This window comes from Poecile atricapillus, chromosome 13 (assembly GCF_030490865.1).
Source record: "Poecile atricapillus isolate bPoeAtr1 chromosome 13, bPoeAtr1.hap1, whole genome shotgun sequence".
Lineage (NCBI taxonomy): Eukaryota > Metazoa > Chordata > Aves > Passeriformes > Paridae > Poecile > Poecile atricapillus.
The window spans coordinates 7506782-7523817 of NC_081261.1; the positions used below are offsets into that span (position 1 = coordinate 7506782).

Consider the following 17036-nt stretch of genomic DNA (forward strand, 5'->3'; position numbering starts at 1 on the left):
GGCCCAAATCCATCCTGGCCTATGTATCACCTCCTTAAAGGGCTCAGTTATTGGGGCTTCTATTCAGGATTGATGAGTGAATCCTGTTTTGCATGTCTTATTGATAAAGGAATTGCTCCTTTCCATGAAATTCTTTTGCACACACTCCCCTGCTGTATCCTGCACAGCACGGCCAGGTTCCCTTTAAAGGATAATTGAATCTTTCCCATCTGATTGAAGTTTGAATAGGCAGATCCCTGCTTATTGTGATTATTCAATGAGCACCATGCAGTGCATTCAGGTCCAGCATTCTTTAATCAGGTAATGAGCCACCTCAACACTTTCCATCTGGAAAAGTAATTTGCATACTTAGATGCCCCGATAAAACAGTGGACAAGCCCAAACCTGGGGTTCATTTACTGTGATAATTCATGCAGCATTTACAGCTGTGACAAGGGTTATATTTAATTGCCTCTTGCTTTTGTAGATTTTGAGATTTTTTAGAGTGGTCATGGCAAAGGGTCTCACGTCCACACCCCAGACAAGAGGGACACCCAAGGTGGGGTCAGTCATGTCCAACACCTCTCCCTCCCCCCGGTCTTGCTCTCTCTCTCTCAAATGCCAAATGATGACACCACAGGAGGCCTTTTCTCGTGGTCTACATCAGATTTTTAGCCCTTTTCACCATCATCTGCGTCCGAGGAATTTTTTATTTTTTTTTAAAGGCATCTCGAGGAGCTGCAATTCCAGGCTAAGAAAGCGGTTTTCAGGTTATTCTTCATTGCACCGGGCAGAAGGCAGCTCCTCCGAAGCGCTGCGCAGATTTGATTCTCCTTTCCCGCAGCGAGGGGGGCACAGGATGATCTCCAGCCTCGCACAGCTGCTCTGGCTCAATCCTTGGCTTCGCTCACAAGGGTCAGAAAACGCTGCTGAGCCTTCCTGGGGGGTAAATGCCTGGAAGCTCCAACAGGGCTGTGTGTGTGCACTGCTCACCTTTGCTCTCCCCATCACCTTTCCCAGCCCCTCCGCCTTTAGCACTTCCCAAAGCGGAGCAGGGCCAGGGAGCCCCAGAAGCGCATCAAGCGGCCCCTGTAAAATCTGTGTAAAATCTCGGCCAAATGTCCCCAGGGGAAGAAGCAGAGCAGGGTGAAGCGGGCAGCCCCGGCAGGCTCGGTGCACTCACCACTAGATGGTGGCACGGCACCACAAGTCCGAATATGAAACGTGAATCTGGAACTGGACTGTGAGCCCAGCCTGGAAAATCCCTTGGTCTGCTGAGATGCGCTCCGGAAGGGCCAGATTGAATAAAACCCACTCGGCTCAGTCCCCATCACAGTGTGGATGTGAGCAAAGATGCTGCAGTGCTGCTGTCTGTGCCCTGACTGTGGTGGGGCAATGCTGCAGGAGAGAAACACAGACAGCACCTGCAGTGCAGAAACAGAGCCATGATCAATCCCACCCCCCAAACCACTGAAAATAGTTCAAGAATAAGCTGTTTTCTGGGGTTGTTATTTCTTAGGGCATCTAAACACATCCCAGCTCCTCCAGAAGAAAGTTTAGAGGCCAGTAACATTACAGGAGGTTCCACTGATGATTATAATTTGCTTTTTTCAAATCTTTAATTAAAGAAACACAACAGCTATGGAAAAACAAACCTGTTGTAGATGACCCAGGCTGCTGCGGATTTCAGGTGACCCCAAGCAGGAGAAGGTTTTCAAGTGATGGCAGTGCTGCCCTCACTGAGACCTGCAACAATTCACAATTCACAGCTCTCCAGCCTCTTTGTGTAGTGTGTCCAACCCACGCCAGAGTTCAGGCACTTTGGTACATGTCTAATCTAAAATGATGATGAAAAATGCATCCATGCAAAGATAAAATTTAATCATAAGCAGATCAGTAATAACAGAAATAAAAATATTTATATTATTTTAAATAAATAGCCTGGGCTGGATTCCCTGGGGAGGTTGCCAGCAAGTTGTCACCATGGTTTGGACTTCTGAGACTTAAAAGAATTTTAAGAAAGGTCTAAGAGAACTGTCTCTCTCTCTTCTGGCAGTGAGCAACCCCTGCCAATGAAGCCATGACCATGTCATGGCCTAGAAACTGCCAGCAAAGGCTCACAGAGGTCATTTTCCAGTTTAATTAAACGAAGTACCTAAATCCCTCTGAGCCTTTGCAAAGGCTCTCACAGGACTCCTCCACACATGTTTCTGGCTGGATGGAGAGCTCAGGTCCTGCAAACAAGCCTTGTGCCCTGTGGTGATGTGCTACAGCCACCCAGCCCTCACAGCAAATGATTCCTCACCTGCAAAAGGCAAGAAATAGCCAGGAACACCCAGAAAATCTGTGTGCATCAGTGACACTGTTGGCACACACAGCCACCACCAGCTGCTGTGTGAGCTGCAGTCAAGGTGCTCAGCTGTGGGTGCAACAATTCCAGCCCAGTTCTGTCTAGCTAATACAAAACCAGCTCGTTAATATTTCATGGAAAGATCTTCATTGGTATTGTAGTGGCTGCTTGCTGTAATGCACAGGAGGTGAATGGGATGGGGGATGTAATTAGAGAATTCAAATCATCTGGAATCTGGCACAAATCAGGTCAAAACCTTTTCCTTTCCTAAAATTTTAATGATAAGCATGGAAACACTGAATCACAGATTGGTTTGGAATTGAAGGGACCTTAGAGGTCATCTTGTCCCACCCCCCCTGCCATGGGCAGGGACACCTTCCACTAAACCAGATTGCTCCAAGCCCCATCTAACCTGGCCTTGAACACTTCCAGGAACCCACAACCTCTCCGGGCACCCTGTGCCTCAGCATGCTCACAATAATTTCTTTGTGATCTAAATCTCTCCTCTTAATTTAAAACTATTCCCCCTTGTCCCATTCAATATCTGCCCTGTAAAAGGTCACTCTCCCACATGAAAGAGAGGATCAGCTCTTCCAGGTTGTTGATGCACCTTCAAGGAGGACCTGCACTGAGGCGTGGAGATGCTCAGTGCCATGTCAACCCTGTTCCCCAGCCCTGGCAAGAACCAATGAGCTTCAAAAATGCCCAGAGGAGCATCACCTGTTTATACTTACCCAAAACTGCTAAACTGCATGGGTCTCCCAAAACCTGGAAGCATTCCAAAAGAACCAAAACTAACAAACATAAAACCAAACCAAAAAATAACTGCCAGCATTTATGTCTCAGACACTCAATCAAGCCCTGAAGAACTAACAACTGGTGGTTGCCTTTGCAGTTCAGGCACTGCTGCTGTTGCTGTTTTCTTTTGCCTTTAATCCCATTTGGTGACAGTTTTCATGCACCCAGGAATGCTGATTCACTGCACCCTTGGGGAGAATAAATACAGGAAACTGGGATGATTTATCCAGAACCATCCTCATATGTGCTTGGGAGAAACCTATGGCATTCTTGCAACATTAATTCAAAGTTGTACCTTCTTTTCTTTTAAATGAAGATTTTTCAAGGATGTGGCTGATGAAAGAAGAAACCAAATGGCTGCTTGAGGTGAAAAAAAAGAGGTGTAATACATTTGTCCCTCCCATCTGGCATGTTCTATTCACTCTATCACACCTCTTACAAGGAGGCAACTCCAGCAGGGAGGAGGGACTTGCCAGGGCAGAGGAACCATCTTGAAGACCATTTTTAAAGAGAATGAATCCATGCACATCTGCACATGTGGAGTTTGCTTCCAGATCAGTGATCTTCCTCACAAAATGTTTTTCCCAAGCTCCATACTGCAGCTGCTTAGCATAGCTGGTGTCAGAGGGTTTTTTCCTTTTGATGGTAATCGTGCTTCCTGCAAGCAAGAAGGAAAAATTGAAGCTCTGAGTTACTACAGCATAATCCCAGCTGATCATTGCTGTTAGTGAATTTAATGCATGAAGGTTGTGGGTCATTTCAGCTAAATTCAGCTGTTTGGCACCAGAAGTCCACACAAACAGCTTAAGCTTACATACCTGTTATATTGAAATGCTAAGCAATGGCTATTTCCAGAAAAAAAAATAATCTGCTTGGAACTATATCCTGAAGGGATGCACAAGTCTGTTGAGCTGCTTATTTCTTTTTACTGGAGATAAAGAAAAAAACCTGAATGATGAGTGTGGGCTTGGGTGACTAAATCAGCTGTTACAGCCAATTCCAGCCTGATTGCTGGTAACACAGAATATTTGCATTAAAACTAAAGCAATGATTTTTTATCTAGGATTTCTGCTTTTCTCTTCATCCCTCCAGCATGTCAGGACAGGCGTTGTGGGGAGCAGCAAGGTTCAGAAATGCAGTCATACTCCCTGGCCTGGACACACAGGGATGTTGTGTGGGATGGCTATTCCCCAGGAAAGGGCAGCAGCTGTTGGGGCTGCCTCTGAGGACAGTGTTGGGAAATAAATACAGAAGGAAGATTCTGCTGCAACACAACAATTCATCTCCCCACGCAACGTGATGCTGCAAGAGAGGCTATGAGAGGGACACTGGGGTTACTCCAGAATTGCAATCAGTTTGCAGCATGTTAATAAGCCAGCAAACAAAGGCAAACCCCTGCTGTTCAGGGGCCCATAAGGTCAGATGTTGCCAGTCCTCCTGGCAAACCAGTTTGCTGTAATGCCCTTGTGTGGTCTCAGAGCAACACGAACAGGGATGATGCTGGGAGCAGTGGGAGAGTTGGTGGAGCAGAGTCCTGGGAGGTGCCGTGTCAGGGCTGGATGCTGCTGTGCCTCCACAGCACCACAGATACACAGCTCAGCCCAGGGATGTGCAGCCCAGACCAGGGATGTAGAGCTCGGCTCAGGGATGTTCAGCTCGGCCCAGAGATGTTCAGCTCGGCCCAGAGATGTAAAGCTCAGCCCAGGGATGTTCAGCTCGACCCAGGGATGTTCAGCTCGGCCCAGGGATGTAAAGCTAAGCCCAGGGATGTAGAGCTCAATCCAGGGATGTAGAGCTCAGCCCAGGGATGTTCAGCTCGACCCAGGGATGTTCAGCTCGGCCCAGGGATGTAAAGCTAAGCCCAGGGATGTAGAGCTCAATCCAGGGATGTAGAGCTCAGCCCAGGGATGTTCAGCTCGGCCCAGAGATGTTCAGCTCGGCCCAGGGATGTAAAGCTAAACCCAGGGATGTAGAGCTCAATCCAGGGATGTACAGTTTGGCCCAGGGATGCTCGGCTCAGAGCAGGATGGGAGCAGGGACAGAGGAGAGCAGAGAGCAGCACTAATGAAGCTGCAAACACCCGCTGCCTCTCGGGTAAACCAGCACAAATTTGTGCACAAAATAAGGCAGAGAAGGGAGAAAAACATCCCCAGACCCTAAGGATTCCCCTTCCAGCAATAAATCATGAAGGACCTAGGGCTGCTCTTTTCCCCCCCCAGCCTGGAGCACAGGCAGCCCTTCCCCTCCTGCCCCGTCCCTGACGGAGCAGTGGCCGGGCAGAGCCGGGGGTGCCCGTCCTGGCGGGGCCCGGCGCCGCCGGCTGCGGCTCGGGCAGGGCAGGGCAGGCAGCCAGCGGATATATTTAGCAGCAGCAGCAACAAAACAGGCAGCGGGATCAGCTGACTGAGGCAGGGAGCTGGCGCATGGGTTAGTGTTAGACAGCACATCTCCCGTGCTGGAAACAGGGAGGAGGGAGCGGGCAGAGCCCTGCAGCCAGGGGAGACGACAGCGCCCGAGCCCCAGGTAAGGGGAGGGGGTCTGGCCAGGGGCTGTGGCCTGGGGGTCGCCGGGAATAGCCGGGATGCCGGTAGCCGGTGATGCTGAAGGCACGCTGGAAGGGAAGCTGCAGGGCAGCGGGTCCTGCTCCCCGGGGGCCGCAGGTGCCGGGGAGGTGACCCAGGGCGAAGGGCATCGCCTCCGGCCGGGACCTGAGCCACCCCAGCATGGGAAGAGTTTTACAGCAAATTGGTAATTGAATTTCCTTCCGGGGGAAGGGCGTGTTGGCAGGACTCGGTCACTGATTAGCGCTATCGTGATTTAACACGACATGCCCGTGCCCCTCGCCAGGAGCATCCGGCCGCTCATTGCCGGGCCTGGACCCGACCCTGCCGAGCCCACCAGGGGCTTGGAGGGAAGGAACGAAGAAGCCTTTTCTTTAAGGCTTAGAGACACGAGAGAAACACAGCAGGCAGGAAAAAGGATAATATAAAGGCTCTAAGGTTTAAAACAAGCATCTCCTGCTCTCAGGCCAGCAAATCCCAGCTTGGCTGGCTTTCCCAGTAGCGGCTGACGAAAAGCAGAGGGGACCAGCAGCAGCCTGGGCAGGGATGGGCACCCAGCGACCCTGCCCTGGCTCGGCACGAGCTGCTCGGTTCTGCTCCCTGTGTGATCTGCAGCTCTGCAGGGAGGTTCAACAAAGCCAGATTTATTTCCAGCAATGACAAGCAAGGCATTAAAATAGCTAGCAAAGCACTTTTGCATTTAATCACACAACAAAGCTATATTGTGTCTGCAGATTAGTCACATACAAATTTCACTGGGGGAAGCGGTAAAAAAAAAATAAATCCAGGCTATGTGGTCATCTCTGCCAGAAGGAGAGATAAGCAAAGCACAGGGGAGAGTGTTTGGAGAAAAAAAAAATCAGCACGGTTAGAAAACACTGCAGCACAAAATATACTGAAATATTTGTAATTCAATATATTTAACTGAGTAGTGGGAGCAGGTTGATGGAAATCCATCCTAAAAGGAGTTTAGGATGACTATTTGAATATAAAGGACATGAATTAAATCCCTTTGACTCTATGTAAGCACTCAGGAGAGGACCTACCTCTCCATAACTACATTTATGCACTACAGATAAAAGTCTCCCTGTACATTCTCATCTACAGCTTCTAGAAGAGACCAGTGTAATGTTGCTTTCCTTAGGTGGTGCTCCTCACAGCTCCTCTCCTTTCGGTTCAGCTCCTGCTTGCTTGGACTAAGGGTGAAGCCAGAGCCCTGTCACAATAACCAGACAGGAGCATTAAATAAGGAGAGTTGTTTGTGCCTTGCTGCTCCCACAAGGGCAGTGAGACGAGCTCACACCCCTGCCCCACACCTCTCCAGCTGTGCTCCCTTGCATTGCTTCAGGGGGAGCACCATTGCTGATGTCCTTAATGACCCTTCTATTTACTGCCACATTTAATGACTTGGTTTCTTTGGTACATTTATGAAACTCTTTATGAAGCCATGGATATAAAAGTACTGGCAGCAAAGTTTTAAAATGCAGTTTTTGTTAACAGCTGTGTTTACCACAAGAAGACATCAGGTGGCTCAGGTAGAAACAAGCCCAGGAGTTCTTTACCCCAGCAGGTTTCCACACACTGATCGTGTCTGCTCTGTTCCTTGCAGCCATGGCACCCCGGATCAGACTGAGCCTCTCAAAGCCTCTCCCAACCATACGGGAAACCCACGAGGAGGCGATGGAGGATCCAAGCAGCAACCCAAAGCGTGCTGGAAGTGCTGCAGCCAGCCCAGACTCGTACTCCAGCGATGACTACATCCAATCCATCTGCCACCTTGCCAGACCCACCTTCCCAGCCCTTCTGGAAAGCAGACATAAGGGTCAGGACAGAAAGACCCTGAAGACCCTTGAAGATGTGCCAGGTTCTCCACTGCTTGTGGGGACACAGCAGGAAAGGTCAAAATGTAAATTGACCAATTTCTTCTCAAATGTGGTGCCGCTGGGAAAAGTCCCACCTGCAGAAACCGACTTTTGGTCCAGAGAGGACCCTCTGGAGCAAATTTACACCAATGCAGGAAATCTTTGCTCCTCCAAGGCTTCTTGCTATGGTGAAAGTGCCAGTGCTGGTTACTCACAGTGCAACTCTTCTGCCCCAAATTGTGACCTTCATCCCACAGACCTGGAAGAAAAAAACACAGGAAAAACCAGTTTTCCACGAGTGTTCAATTTTCCAAGGCTTCCTTCCCCAAGACCAGTTCAGAAAGAAGCAGTATGCTCAGAGCTGAGGTATCTCAGAAAGGATGAGGGAACAGTTTTAGGGAATAATCACAGTCAGAAAGAAGATGGCCCCATGTTCATTAGCACTGAAGGGCTATTGGCACCCTCAGCTAGAGGGAAGGTGGTAGGAAACCCAGCCCTGCCCTTCTCTGTAAGAAGGCAGAATTTGTTCAATACAGCAGGCAGAGATGAAAAAGAAGGAAGAGAAACTTCTCACTGTGACAAAAATGTCATGGGTGATGTTCCCACTAAGCAGAGATACTTCGAGTCTTTCCAGGTACCTAAAAAAGCCACCATCCATAACTGGATTTCAGAGCGCAGATGCATCTGGAAGGAAGCAAAGATAAAAGCTTGTTTGCTCCCAGCCATTGCTGAAGTGTGAAGAAGTAGCTGCTTAGAATAATTTTATTCACAAGATATAACCACCCTGTGCTCTAGCAGCTCTCTTTGGAGTCCTCACACAGAAAATATGGCTTGAACATGCATGCGAGTCAGGCAGACTCTTGTGATCCATCATATCCCTCATCCGTGGGCAAAGGGACAATTCAGAGTCTCATCTGCTAAGGGAACAGCAATCAGTTTTCATTTTGGAAAGGCAACAGTTCATAAAGCATCTCCTCCCACCTACTGCCTAGAACTGCCCTGAGCACGAATTAAAATTGGAGAGAGCTGGAGAGAACACAAATCCCATCTGTGCTGGAGAAGAAGTAGGAACATTGAAATACCAGTGCTTTCCTGCCAGTGCCAAGCAGCCAGATGTTGCTGACCCTTGGGTACAGTTCATTCAAAAAGAAACCCTTTGCTCAAGGCTCGGACGAAATGCACTCTCTGACACATCTACTGGGAGACCCATCATAGATCCCTGCCTCTGCACCAGGATCCCACTGGAGAGGTCATCCATTAGAGCAGTAGCATAAAGAAATATTTCTTAAAAATCATAAGAAGTCTTTTCTGAGGATTTGCTGGAGGGCAATGTTGAGAATATTACAACTCCTTGGGTGGGGATTTTCCTGGTGCTTACCCTGGCACAACTCTGTTCCCTTTACTCCTGGACTCACCCTGGCAGGAGGAGAGCTGGGAGCCCTGGAGGGCATTGCTGTGGCAGTGCTGTGGCTGTGGTGGAGCCAGCTGTAAAGAAACAGGCATCATGCTGGGCTCTGCACTGACAGCCAGGCTGCACACCTTGGGCACCCACGGGATTTGCTGCTCAGGTGCAGCCCTTGAGCACACACAGAGCTCTGCAGGGTCAGAAGAGCAGCCTTGGCTGAGGGGCAGCCTAGGGATGCTGAGCTGGTACTCATAGAACCTCAGTGTAAAATAATAACTTGTGTTTCCCTTCATACCTGTGCTTCTGTATTCTCACCTACCTGACCATGCTGATGATGCTGACTGAGCTTTGCTTTGTGCTGCAGGACTGAAACGTGGAAAAAACAAATGTGCGTGTTCCAACCATCCAGCACACAGCATACACAAACAATTCATGTTTGGCATTGCTTCATGGGATGTCTGTAGCATGAGAAGCATTCCCACAAGGCTGGGAAGTCCTGGCATGGGGTAGTGGGCACATGCTCAGGCCATCCCTCGCTGCCACACAGAGACTTCTCCATCAGAGAAGCTGCCATTGGCACTTTCTCCTGCAGTCAGAGCAGCCTCACCCACCTGTGTCTAGTGCCACACTCTCTGTAGCCAGTCAGGAAACGTAGCTGAGAAAACTGCAAAGAAATACCAGCCTAATTATTACTGCTACTAGGAGTAAATGTTTTGGCACAGTGGAGAGCAGAGGGACCAGGCTGTTTGCTCAACAGCAGCTAAGATGAGAAACAGCATTGGAAAGCTGCAATTATAAAAATGCTCACAAGTGATTTCCAAACCACCCTCAAGCAGATTAAATAAAAAAGCAACTTCTGCTCAGTACCAACGTAAGTGTAAATATGCTCAAGGATCAAAAGGTGAGAGTGAGCTTCTCATCCTCACATCTCTTACCTCAAATATTTTTTTCTCCTGTTGAAACTCATTAGTGCTATGGAGCTGAGCTGCTTCTCAGCTCTGTTTTTGAACTAACCACACAGCAAGAACAGAAGTGAAGGTGGCTCCAGCATTCATTAAAGCTGATGGAGAAAGTTGAACAACCCAGGAGGTCCCAGCCTTCTCTGCCTCCTCCACACCTGTCCCTCCCTTCTCAGGTAAATGCTGGGGTTTAAGTGATGCTTGTCCTCACTGCTCTGCTGTCATTTAAAGTTCTCTCCATGTGAATATTTATGACTCTAATGCCTAACAAGTCTTGTGCCAACTGCATGTATCACTGCTTTTGACAAAGGAAATAAAATCCTTCTATCCAGTTGTTGTTTCCATTCTGCATTCCACAGGGGATTATTTTCACTGCTGGGCTGATCCACAGCACATGGGCTGTGACTTGCCATGCAAACACCTTCTCACTCTACCAGGTCACCAAAGGTCTTCACTCCTCACCCTTTCAGCAGCTGCTGCCCAGAACTCTGATTCCTTCTCAGCTGCCACGTAATCCTGCAAGTTTCTACACCCTTGAAACCCATCATCTTTTCTTTCTCAAGCAAAGAGGCAGCAGATGAGAGCTGCCTCCCAGGACACACTGGGAAAAGCCTCCAACTCCTCTAATGTAGGACTGGGAGCAGGTTGTGGGGGCTGGGGTGATGGCAGGGATGGGCTCAGATCTGGGGACATTTAAAAACACAGTGTTAGTTCCAGGTTTGCTCAGCAGCAGCTGTTATGTGCCCATAGAGCACCAGGAGTTTGGAGTTAGGCACAGCCAGGTTTGGAGCAATGAAGCTTTAGAGTGAACTGGCTCTTTCTGGAGAATACTTTTTCTTTAGTGAAAACTGAGATTCTACTCAAGCAACTGGGTTTTGCAAGAGGAGACAAAGCTTCTGGGATGTAGCAAAGATGGGGGCAAAGAGACATGGGCAAATTAGGGCCATAGAAGTGGCGAGGCAGGGAAGGGAGGAGGGAAATGTGGGGCTGGATGCCAGTGAGCGAGCAGGGCAGCTCCCAGCAGGAGGGGAATGCTGGGTGGCAGGGCCAGGAGCCCTGGGCTGAGGAATTCCAGCTGTGCAGTAGAAGCTGTGACAAGTAGAAAAGAAGTAAGGTAAGAAAAGAAAAGCTGGTTTAACACAGAGACAGCAGATAGGGAGGGTTTTTTTCTATTCAGGGTCACGTTCTTCACCATCAGCTCTGTTGGAAATGACCGTGTTGGTCCTTGTGAAATCACAATTAAATATGCACCAGTTCCTGCGTAAGGCAGTTTTACAGCTGTACAACATCACCCACCTGCTGGACACGTTCTTTGGGCTGGTTCAGGGAGGGGATGGGGATTGGCACAGCCTTGTCACTCCCCTGTCACAGCCTCTCTGCCCCCAGCTGATGGAGCCTGCAGTCCCACCAAAGGAAAAAAAATTGGATGCTGTTGGGTGGGATAATGTGGCCTGTTTTTATACAGAACTTTTCTCCCTGCTCACCCCATGGATGCAAACCTGGGCCACCAGAAAATGCTCCCCCCTTTCCCTCTTTGCAGAACAGCCCCTGAAGAATCACTGGTCAGGATAAGCCTGCAGAAAGTTGCTGCCTGCTCAGAAGTGCTTCCAGACAAGAAAGAAAACCTTATCAAGGAATTTAGGTCACAGAGAGAGATAAAAGCCGTGCTGCTTCCATGGCCAATCTCATGGCAGGCTCTGCATTTGAAGTCACCGGCAGAAAAATCTCATTTATTGAGATCATCAGAACTGCCAGAGGGATTTGGATTAATTTGATTGGGGAATCGGTATCCAAATCCCACCGGCAGCTTTCAGTCTCAGACTTCACATCCAGTTCACAAGCAAACTGTGAGCTAACATGGCAATTTTGCTTGCATGGTCATGCAGCCTCTTCCTGCTGCAAACGGTAAATGCATTTGGACACAGAAAATCATGACCAGAATTTACAAACCAGAGGTGGTGAGGTAGAAAGAGAGCTGTCCCTCTCTTTCCTCAGATTCTTGTCTTTTAAACAACAAAGATACCCATCAGCTGAAACCAAAGGTGAGGAAGCAACAGCTCCACCAGCCTCTCTCTGGTGATCAGACCTGTGCACTGCAGGAGCTGCTCAGAAACTCCTGCAGCACAGGGAGCCTCAGGAGGGGCCTCTCGGTGCCCACACAGACAGACAGCAAGAGAGATGTTAATAAACAAACTAAAATAATGAGCCTTACAGACAGGGATATGCCACAAATGGGGCTCTCTCAGCCAGGGATTGTAATGCGAGAGACAAGCGGGAGCAGATGGAAGGGCTGCACACAAACAGGGAGATGCTGCAGGGGTGTGAGCAAGTTTCTAAAAATCAGTTTCTACAAAGGCCTTTAACACTGAAGGTGGGATGGAAGCAGCTATTTTTGATTTCAGAAAAAAATCCAACTCTTAAAGCTCCAAGGAAAAGGTAAAGCTCCCACCTTTTTAGGAGATCAGACCCAAACCCGAGGCAAAACCCAGGATGCCTCAGCTGAAAGCAGAAGCTTTGTGGCTGGTGCTCCAGGCTTTTCCCCTGCCCTGAAGTGCCTGCATTTGGGCCTAATTGCTCATTGAGGACTTATTTTAATTAACTTTCAGCTATCCTAAGTGGAGACTAACTTCATTTATCATGGTGCAGAATGAAGTTAAATTGCATTTAGTGTCTAGCAGGAATCCCTTAGCTTTGAATGAAACCTTGACTGAACCATCAGCGATGTGATTAATGGAGATGTGTTTTGTATTTTCCACTTGCTACTGTAACCATGGGCAGAGGAGAGCTATGAAATGATGGCTGAAAGCTTTACTACTTGAGACTGAGGAGCCAGAAGCTTCAGGCACAGCCCTCTGCCTTGCTCACCAGGGCCCACATGTGTTTGTGTGGCTGGCATCACTTTTGTGGGCCACAGTTGAGAGCAGGGATGACCCTTGAAGTGCCACATCCTGGGCTTGTGGCCCATGCTCAGGGATTCTCAAGTATAATTTGCTTGATACGAGCTAGAGCTGATGCAAAATACATGTTGTGTAAATAGAGAGATATTGTTCCTGGTAATTGCAGCTTTCCTGGAATTAATGGTCCTGGAGGCAATGCTTCCTAGGACTGTTGCAAAGAGCTGTAGAAAAGCTGGGCATTTTTAGAATACCAGCTTGTTGCTACATAAAGTTTGACCAAATGCCATTTAAATGAAAGGGAGCCTTTAAGTGCTTTGGAATGGGCTTGTAATGGGAATAATTTTCTGCTGCATTTAAAGCACGGATTCCTAATAGCAGCTGATGAGGAAAATCAAATTATTAGTTTATTTATTTGTGTGTAATAGCAGTGTATCCACTGTGTCTTTGCTTTTAAATTAACCCAGCTGAAAGCCCATCAGCCTGCTGTGAGCTTAGCAAAACCTGTGTGTAAACCACAAGGCTTTATCTGCCTGTGCCTCACACACCTGCAGTGGCTTTGTCCCTCAGGATCAGCAAATCCCTGCTCTGCAGAGCGGGTGGTCACGCACGGTGAGAGCAGAAGGAGCCAGCAGGGACACTGCCACATCTTATCTGGCAGCACAATGTGACATTTGCAAGTCAGCTGTGCTTAGCTGAATGTTTTGTTATTTTTCCCTGGGTTGTGAGTATGTGGGAGAGAAAATGGTTCATACCAGAGGTGCTGGGCTGCTCTCTAAAACCCTCTGGAAGGAGGCTGTACCAGGTGGGTGTTGGTCTCTCCTCCCAGGTAGCAAGTGGAAGGAGCAGGGGAAATGGCCTCAAGTTGTGCCAAGAGAGGTTTAGATTAGGAATTGGGGAAAAGTTCTGGATGGGTTGTCAAGCCCTGGAACAGGCTGCCAAGGGAAATGGTGGAATCACTGTCCCTGGAAGTGTTCAAAAAACATGTAGGTGTGGTACTTGGTTTAGCAGTGGGCTTGGCAGTGCTGTGCTGAAATTAATGATCTAAGAGGACTTTTCCAACCTTAATTATTTTATGTTTTTATATCTTTCCAGCTCACTCAGTGAGCACTGGCTGAGCTCCACTAGCTCAGCTTCAGAACAGGGAGATGGCACATCTCAAGTGTCCAGGCTCCAAAGAAATTACACAAGAAATACCAAACTTGCTCCAGATGTTCTTCAAACTCTCCCTCAGGTCATGCTACAGAAGCATCAAAAACTGCACAGAATGAATTGTGAGGTTGGCTCACAAATGCCCTTGGTGGCTGTTTGGCAGTGCCAGCCCTGCTGAGCTGGGGGCTGTGTAAATGCAGTGGCCACCCCTGACCTGCTGAGCCCCCAAGCCATTCCAGCCTCATCCATCCAGTGGGATGAGCTGGGAGCTTCACATTGAGACTGGTTTGCACAAAGGGAACCTGCACATGGTCCTTGCTCACAGAGCCAGCTGTGGAAAACAGTAAAAAATAGAACTGTTTTTCAGGGGAAGCAAATATAAACACAGGCCTATTCATGCCCAGTTCTGAATCCAGAAACATCCAGGTCCTACTCCAGATCCCAATTTAAGACAGATGGGTGTCTAACAACTGGCACTGTCTGCAGGTAAGAGGAGTTTGATGGTACAAATATTGCAGGTGAGCTCCTGCTCCTGCCCAGAAGAGCTGACAGGGATGGGCCAGAGCAGCTGCAGCTGGGACTCTGCTGCTCCCCCCAGCCTGGTTCAGTCCCAGCTCTCTCCAAAGCATCCCTACACCTGTTCCTTCAGGCACTACAAGGTGACAGAAAGCACAGCCAAGCTGTGGTGACATTTGGGCTGCTCAGTCAATGTTCAGCTTTCCTTCAGGTGTGCTGGGGTGTGAGGCATCCCTAGCCCTCAAGGGATGGTGACATCCCTGCCTCAGATGCCAAATTCTGTGTGGACCCTCCATGCTGCCTTTGCTAAACCTGGTTTGCTGGAACAAGGCACACAGACAGAAAACAACGCAGCCTCCTTGCTGTGCAGGGTCAGCTCCTGCAATTAATTGCTGCAGGATGTCAACAAGATAGAATTCAGCAGGATTCAAGAGAGGATTAGACAGTCCTGTGATCAGGAACATTCGTGCAATGCTAACTGGGTCAAAGAAATACAAGAGAAATTAAGCGTTGTGCTTCCCTGAAGGGCTGAGCTGGTACCAGCTGGGTTTAGAACAGATTCCTCTACACCTCCCTTTCCCAGTCTTTTTATAGCAACAAGCAAATAGCAGGATCTATTGCAAAGTGTCTTCCCTTGGAATGATAAAGCATTGCCTGCTCTAGGAAGTCCTTGAGACCAAAGTGAAAACTGATCCATGCTACAGCACTAAAACCCCTCCCCTTGTCGTTTTAAAGACAGAAAATTGAAGTTTCCTTTCTCTGCTGCCTCTAAGCTTCAGATCAGCAATTTCTCAAGAGGGGAATGAACTGCACAGTCAACTGGCTGCAGATGGACTGCTTATGTCTCCACCCTGAAACTCTTTTCTAAGCGTAATTAACCAAATTAATTACATAACTGTACAATAGTGTTAACCAGAAAAACATGTGGGGTACATAGCTGGACCCAGAAGCCATCAGTGATATTACAGGGAAGTGTCAGGGGGGATAATGGGAGTGATGGTTTCCACCACCATAGAGAACAGAAGAGATTGGGTCTTGCAGCAAGGAAAAAGAGGAGCAAAATCCTCAGGATTTTGGAATAGAGTTCACTCTCCAGGTCAGCAGATACTGCACAGGTTCTCCAAGGTGGGACTTGCCATGGAGGTAGAGGGTGGAGGCTGGGGCACCCAGTATAACCTTTTCCTAGATTTTATTTTTCAGTAGAAAGATGCTGACAAACATCCATAATCTCTGCACATTTTTCTGACATGTAGAAGTGCTCCTGGCACAATTGGCCAGCAGGCACAAGGCACTGCATGTGACAGCAAGGGCAGTGCAGCTGCTCTGAGCACATTGGTTCACTTCATTAAATTTCCCTGTCTTCAACAACAGGATTCTGAGAGAAAAGTCTCGCTGAGGTTAATGCTGGTAACAGAAAATTACCTGGCAATCTCAGACAGGCAGAAGAAATCTTTGGATTCTGTGCCCAAAGATGAAGCCTCCTTCCTGCAGCCCATTGCAAAGGATACAGGCTATAAAGGAAAACATGTCAGCATTTAAACATCATCCCATTAGGCCTGGCAAAATCTGTGATGCCCATTGTATTCAAAATTTTCATAGTATCATAGAATGGTCTGGACCTTAAAGATCATCTTATTCCAATCCCCTGCCATGGGCAAGGATACCTTCCACTAGACCAGGTTTCTCCAAGCCCCATCCAGCCTGACCTTGAATATTTCTAGGAATGGAGCAGCTACAGCTTCTCTGGGAATCTTTGCCAGGGCCTCACAGGGAAGAATTTCTTCCTAATACCCAAAATAACCCTGCCCTCTGTCAGTTTGAAACCACTTATTTTCATATTTGCTGCCAAAATTGACGAAGAAACAAACCCTCCCCAAACCACCCCACTGCTTTTCATTGCATCTAATATGAATTCTAGAAATTGAATTTCCAAAGGAAATTAAAAATGGGTTTTTTTGTTTCCCTTTTCTCTGTTCTTCCAGAAATCGCAATGGCTAATATGGCCTGTCCCACTTTGTCAGACTCTGGGACCTGCAGGGGCTGTGAGGTCCCAGCTATCAAAACCAAACACTGTAATTAGCCTCTATTAGAAGTCTTTCCTTTCTCATCAACAGTATCAACCACATTTACATGGCTGTTTGTCACATTTTTGGTTTTTTTAGAGAAGTATTTTTTGTTTGGACCACAATAAAACAGTTGGACTCTTAGATTTACTGCCCCTGGTACAAGCACTCACATCCTGACCCACACCAGCTCCCAAGGTCTCTCAGCACCATTGTACTTCAACAGACAACACAGACTTATGTATCTTTATGGACCAGAACCTTTGCAGAGGTATTTAAGAAGTCATTGCTCCCAGAACCTTGTACAGAGTGTTCCAGGCCAGCAGTACAGTATTTTAAAGTCACTGTGAAAACAAAGCACTGTACTGCACGCATTCCTTCTCCCAGGGACAGGAGGGAGCCAACCCAGCTGACAGACTGAAGGCACATTGCTCATCCTGCTCTGGAGATGAGCTCCAGGCAGAACAAGGCCATGGCTCTGTACCCTCCTCAGACCA

General features: G+C 48.1%; 1 protein-coding gene across 1 annotated transcript; it reads left to right on the forward strand.

Moving 5' to 3' along the window:
• Positions 1 to 5515: 5515 nt before the first annotated feature.
• On the forward strand, positions 5516 to 10245 carry LOC131584270 (uncharacterized). Its single transcript, XM_058849184.1, has 2 exons — positions 5516 to 5650; positions 7298 to 10245. Exon 2 carries the CDS (start codon positions 7300 to 7302, stop codon positions 8287 to 8289), a length of 990 nt encoding a protein of 329 aa, XP_058705167.1. The 5' UTR covers positions 5516 to 5650; positions 7298 to 7299; the 3' UTR covers positions 8290 to 10245.
• The last annotated feature ends 6791 nt before the right edge of the window (positions 10246 to 17036 follow it).